At 37.5% G+C, this 6,289-nt stretch overlaps 1 protein-coding gene across 14 annotated transcripts in view; it reads left to right on the forward strand.

The window, feature by feature from the left end:
* ADGRL2 (adhesion G protein-coupled receptor L2) overlaps positions 1 to 3,848 on the forward strand; it is a 184,430-nt gene extending 180,582 nt beyond the window's left edge. For 9 of the 14 annotated variants that reach the window (XM_087866037.1, XM_045801926.2, XM_045801923.2 and 6 more), the window contains one exon: positions 1,817 to 3,848. In XM_087866037.1, the coding sequence (XP_087722163.1) occupies positions 1,817 to 2,571 (755 nt within the window). In that variant the 3' untranslated portion in view covers positions 2,572 to 3,848. Of the gene's footprint in view, positions 1 to 1,085; positions 1,139 to 1,816 lie in introns of all 14 variants that reach the window. The other 5 variants (XM_087866041.1, XM_087866043.1, XM_087866044.1 and 2 more) reach the window with 3 other exon arrangements.
* Positions 3,849 to 6,289: the final 2,441 nt, after the last annotated feature.

Here is a 6,289-nt window from a genome sequence, read left to right on the forward strand (position 1 = left end):
AGGAAGCCTTACAAATCCTATTGTAACTTCATTTTGTTATATGTGGAGCATGATAAAAATGAAATTGTCACTTTTTCCAATGCAGAAGTTGGATCAGAGTTTTTAAAATAACATGGAGTCACCAACAGATACACCCTCCCATACACACTTTCTCATTTTCTGCTAATGAGTATTTATTGAACAATTCCCACGTATTTATTGGTCATGAAATCGAGTTTTCTAGGATAATCTGCAGCTTTAAGAGTGGAGTCAGCACTTAAAAGGGAAATTTCCTATTTTTTCCAAGAACGAAATTTTTCCTCGACTCCTCCAAGCCTTGCATACAATGCAGCAGCCTCACAGTGGCCAGTCTCATTCAGTAACATCATTTCATTCTTTTTTTTTTCCAGACCTATCTGTAAACAGTGATTTTTTTTTTCTCTAGGATTTTGAGAATGAATAACCTAACTTTCCATGGTGCAGACCATTTAATTTTCTCTAAAACTTTTTATTTTCATTTGCCTGAGAAGCACTGTGATGTCTTAGTTTACATGTTTATGTGTCTGTAGAAAATACAACTCTGATTCCAAGAGAGCATGTTACCATCTTTTTTTTCCTTCTAAACCTCTTTTCATATCTTCAGCAGACTTATCCAATCTTTCATTCTTTAGAGATAAAAATATATTAGCCAAGGCTGACACCCTTTTCCCATTCCATAGTTAATATCTATTATTGGTTTAATTTCTGTGACCCATACTTGAGAAATCTCTAACATTTCTGCGTTTAACCTCCATGCCCATGGTGTCTGTGGGCCAGTCTCGTGCAGTAGACTCTGCTGGTTCATTCGGTGCTGTCACTGTGACTGATGCAGACTGCAGGGCTGCAGGCAAACTTTGACCATTAGGAGCCTGGGGCCATTGCTATGAGAGAGAGTATTCGTACCAAAAGAAAAAAAAATCAAAATAATAAATATTAAATGAAAAAGTAAAAGGCTGCTATTGCTGGTAATCTAATTTGTTGAACCCTTGCTCTGACTAAGTTGCTGAGAAGCTTAGAAATTCTTCATCATGTTACAATAAATCATTTTACTTTCTTTTATATATCAGCTACTCTTAGGCCAGATAGCCTGAGCAGACAGACATGATGTGAGTTGTCCAAAGTGAGTCATTCCACCTGCTGTCTATCGTGTTGTTGGATGGTGCTTGTGGGCCCTTGGTCCAGTCAGTATGAGAGATGGCTGTCTTTGTTTAACATGAATTCTTTGTATCTGTCCATTTTTTTCATTCTTTTTTTTACTTCATCTCCAGAAAAAGGAAATGTTAGAATGTTGTTTAAAAAGTTGCTTGCCAGTTATGTGGGTTTATGTTGTACATTTGCCTTCGGTTTTTGTATGTGACTTATTCCTTTTTAATTTAGTGTTGTTTAGGACAAATTCTGTTAATTTTATTTTTATAAACCATAGTCTCGTACTTTAAAATGTAAATGTCACTAATGAATTGCTTTGCATTAACTATGCAAGGGCATGGAGTGAAGTCTTCTTTGTAAGAGTGTCAAGAGATTTGACCAAAAATCAATTACTAAGAAATTGATCAAGTAATATTTTGTATGCCATCTTCCCTTCCTGGAAAATAGTATTATTCTTTCACGCTTTTTCCTATTATCTAAGGGGTTGCAACTGTTTACAGTTGGGAATGCGGGAAAGCCTGGCACTGTTCAAGTGTTAGCTTTCAAATACAACTTTGTCCTGAACGACATTAAAAAGTTTTGTACGAAAGAAGTAAAGATTCTTTGCGAAGGAGCAGAGGCAATAACGGAAACCCCCCCTTTCCCGTTTCAGGACATTCACTGAACAATGCCAGGGATACAAGTGCCATGGATACTCTACCGCTAAATGGTAATTTTAACAACAGCTACTCACTGCGCAAGGGGGACTATAATGACAGCGTGCAAGTCGTGGACTGTGGACTAAGTCTGAATGATACCGCTTTCGAGAAAATGATCATTTCAGAGTTAGTGCACAACAACCTGCGGGGCGGCGGCAAGACTCACAACCTCGAGCTCACGCTACCAGTCAAACCTGGGATGGGAGGCAGCAGCAGCGAAGATGACGCGATCGTGGCAGACGCGTCCTCTTTAATGCACGGCGACAACCCAGGGCTGGAGCTCCACCACAAAGAGCTTGAGGCGCCGCTCATTCCTCAGCGGACTCACTCCCTTCTGTACCAGCCCCAGAAGAGAGTGAAGCCCGAGGGGACCGACAGCTACGTCTCCCAGCTGACCGCTGAGGCGGAGGACCACCTGCAGTCCCCCAACAGAGACTCTCTTTATACGAGCATGCCCAATCTTAGAGACTCTCCCTACCAGGAGAGCAGCCCTGACATGGAGGAGGACCTCTCCCCCTCCAGGAGGAGTGAGAACGAGGACATTTACTATAAAAGCATGCCGAATCTGGGAGCTGGCCGCCAGCCGCAGGTGTGTTACCAGATCAGCAGGGGCAATAGCGATGGCTACATAATCCCCATCAACAAGGAAGGGTGCATTCCCGAAGGAGACGTCAGAGAAGGACAGATGCAGCTGGTCACGAGTCTTTAATAGTGCAGCTCAGCAATTGCAGGGGCCACAGGCAAGTATTAATAAGGACTCCATTGGCCCGGTGCGGCTCCCTCAAACTCTGCTCGAAGAGATGGCTCTGTTGACCTGTGGTTCTCCGGTGTAAAAAGATGACTGAACCTTGAAGTTCTGTGAATTTTTATAGAACGTACAAAAACTTTGTATATACACAGAGTATACTAAAATGATTATTTGTTACAAAGAAAAGAGATGCCAACCAGGTATTTTAAGATTCTGCTGCTGTTTAGAGAAATTGTGAAGCAAGCAAAACAGAACTTTTCCAGCCATTTTACTGCAGCAGTCTGTGAACTAAATCTGTAAATACGGCTGCACCATTTTTGTAGGCCTGCATTGTATTATATACAAGACGTAGGCTTTAAAATCCTGTGGGACAAATTTACTGTACCTTACTGTTCCTGACAAGACTTGGAAAAGCAGGAGAGCTATTCTGCGTCAGTTTGCAGTTCGCTGCAAACCTCTTACATTGCGGCAAAGATTGAAAACCTGTTTAACCACTAGCAATCAAGCCACAGGCCTTATTTCATATGTTTCCTCAACTGTACAATGAACTATTCTCATGAAAAATGGCTAAAGAAATTATATTTTGTTCTATTGCTAGGGTAAAATAAATACATTTGTGTCCAACTGAAATATAATTGTCATTAAAATAATTTTAAAGAGTTTGAAGAAAATATTGTGAAAAGCTCTTGGTTGCACATGTTATGAAAGGTTTTTTCTTACACTTTGTCATGGTAAGTTCTACCCATTTTCACTTATTTTCCACTGTACACAGTGTTCTGCTTTGACCAGTTAGTCTTTATTCTTACATTTAAATTTCTTATTGCCAAAAGAATGCATTTTATGGGGAAAAAAAAAACTCTGAAGCCAGTTACGCCATGCCTTGCACAAATGTGGTGAAATCTAGAAAAGAGTGTGTGTTACGCCTCTGTTTATTCTTGAACAGAGGGCAATGAGGGCACTGGGCACTTCTCACAAACTTTCTAGTGAACAAAAGGTGCCTATTCTTTTTTAAAAAATAAAATAAAACATAAATATTACTCTTCCATATTCCTTCTGCCTATATTTAGTAATTAATTTATTTTATGATAAAGTTCTAATGAAATGTAAATTGTTTCTGCAAAATTCTGCTTTTCTTTTCATCCCTTTGTGTAAACCTGTTAATAATGAGCCCATCACTAATATCCAGTGTAAAGTTTAACACGGTTTGACAGTAAATAAATGTGAATTTTTTTCAAGTAGTTAGCGTGCACTTTTATGTATGATGCATAATTGGCTTGAACATGCTGGTCCTTCCCCCCCCAACCTCCCACCCCCATGGCATATGTAGGTCCCTTCATAATAATAACCCACGGGTATGAGAAAGAACACAGGTAAGCTGCCTGTTGGTTCTGTGTGCCGTCAAGAATCTTATTTGTATTCAAATTGCCCATTACCTACACACAGAATCTGGCAGAAAAGTTTCAGTGGAGAAATCTACTGAAAGTACTTTTGCTTGTTGCATTGCTTCAGAACGAAAACAAAAATTAAAAAAAGAAGGGTTGGAAATTCTACAAATTTGGCATCATAAAAAAATTGATTTTTCAGCAGAACTGAGAAGAAATTCCTAAAGCATACTTTTACAATTTGAGGATTATAACTTTCCCTATAGGCAGCGGCGAATGACAATATCAGGGAAAGGTTCAAAAATCATATAATTGAATCTCAACAAATAGATTTTACCTGTCTACATCATAAGCATTTATACCAAATTCTTCTAAAGGGTAGTGGTTCTCAAGTACTTCCACCAAGTTAGAAATAACTTTATTTTTTATGTGGACACACTTCGTCATGCCTATTGAATTTAAAAAGAATGATGAGAAAAAAATTTTCAAGTGTATATTCATATCTAAATGCAGATATAGTAAGGCAGACACTAATAAAGTATCAATATTTAATAATAGGTAACAGAGGGGTGTATTCACATATGGTTAATATTAAAGTTGGAGACTGACTATAAGAAATTATATTAATATTCAAACATATTTAATAATCCTTTGAGAAGGGTATTTTTATTTCTTTGACTAAAATTCTCCAGGAATTTATGAAACTTTATTTGGGGCATTATTATATAAGCCAACATTTTAATTTTCCATTTCGTTATAAGGAAAGGAAGCATTATTTTTTCATAACAAACTATACAGTGTTGTGTGATAGGGATTCCCGAGTGTACAAACTAACTAGGGTCGGGCTGGTTCAGTAATGAATTACCAAAAAAAAAAAAACAAAACAAAACCAAACCCCAAAACCAAAAAAACTGGCACTGAGTATTCAATTATACTATTTCTTTCTCTTGCAGCCGTTCTTAAAACTGGTACGATGTGAACAGGTACATCAGTTACTGTTCTCTTTAGAAAATGTAGTTTATTATGAGTCTATCCGAGAGAGTACAGTGTGGAAGCTATCCTTCATCTTCGTCACCAAAAGAAGAATCATCTTTAAAACAGATTTCTTTTTAAGAGTATATAAACGCTGCCTTAAATTCCATTCAGGATGTCCCCTCGTGCAAATTAATTTCTTATGTTTAAAATCTATTGACTGACCCATTATTCTGTTTATTAACCCAATGGTTTCTTTGGGACTTCTCGGACTTCACCTGGGTATAGAATTTCCACATCCTTGATTTGTTTCTCTTTGCAGTAGTCACAGCTGTGAACTTTTATTCACATTAGTGTACCTATTCTCAGATACAGATGCAGATACAACTGGTCTGCTAGTAATAAGGGACAGGTACTGCTGGTCTACTAGTAATAAGGAATTTTTTTCCATTTATTTTAGATGTAGCTTGATAAAGGTTAATTCAGATTGACCTCCTTTATTTTATTGTAAAATACAGGCTTGGTTTTGTTCTTTTATATACACATACACACACATACATAGCTTATTTGTCTTACAGGCTTTTAAAATCATTTAGGTATAAAGAAGAGAATCTGTACAAACCTACAAATTACTTACATAGTTGTCAATGGAAACTCATCCACATTCATTTGAGGGTAGCTATATTTAATATTTTAACCAGTAAAACAACAGCTGCACATATTTGGCAAAATCACCATCACTATCCTCTCTCCACAAGGAAAGGAAGCATTATGCACAAATTCATTAACAAATTTCAAAAACAAATTCACGTGCACTTGTTAAAGTGAGGTATTCAGGATGCCTGCTTTATTTAAACGAGAAAGGAGAAAATGTATGTTTCCATCAGTTCAACTTTGAACTTCAGACTTAAAACCGACCTTCAAGATGCTCTCCTAGGATAGAGTGTTTTGTAAAGAATTTTAACTCCGTAAAATTTTTATTGCAGTTTTAACCTAAGAAAAGCTTGAATGAATGCACACAAGTTGAATTTCTGCAATGAAAACAGCTCTTCATATTTGGTTGATACTGAAATTTTCTTTAAAGGCAGTAATCCCTGCAGTGTTTTACAGGTAAAACTTAGTACCAGGTGTTCACACAATCCTGTGTTCCACATATTTCTCTTCCCATGAAATCGTTGCATTTAATCTCTCACATTAGTATGAAGAGTTACTGGCGTGTTGAATACAGATGAGGACTGCCTCACAGGGTAATCAGATCGGTGTGCTTTTGGGTGAAAATGCCGCATCTCACGCTTCCTGCTAGTAAGCATCAAGTTGATTTTGAG

This window comes from Ursus americanus, chromosome 12 (assembly GCF_024610735.1).
Source record: "Ursus americanus isolate L20-20 chromosome 12, mUrsAme1.1.p, whole genome shotgun sequence".
Lineage (NCBI taxonomy): Eukaryota > Metazoa > Chordata > Mammalia > Carnivora > Ursidae > Ursus > Ursus americanus.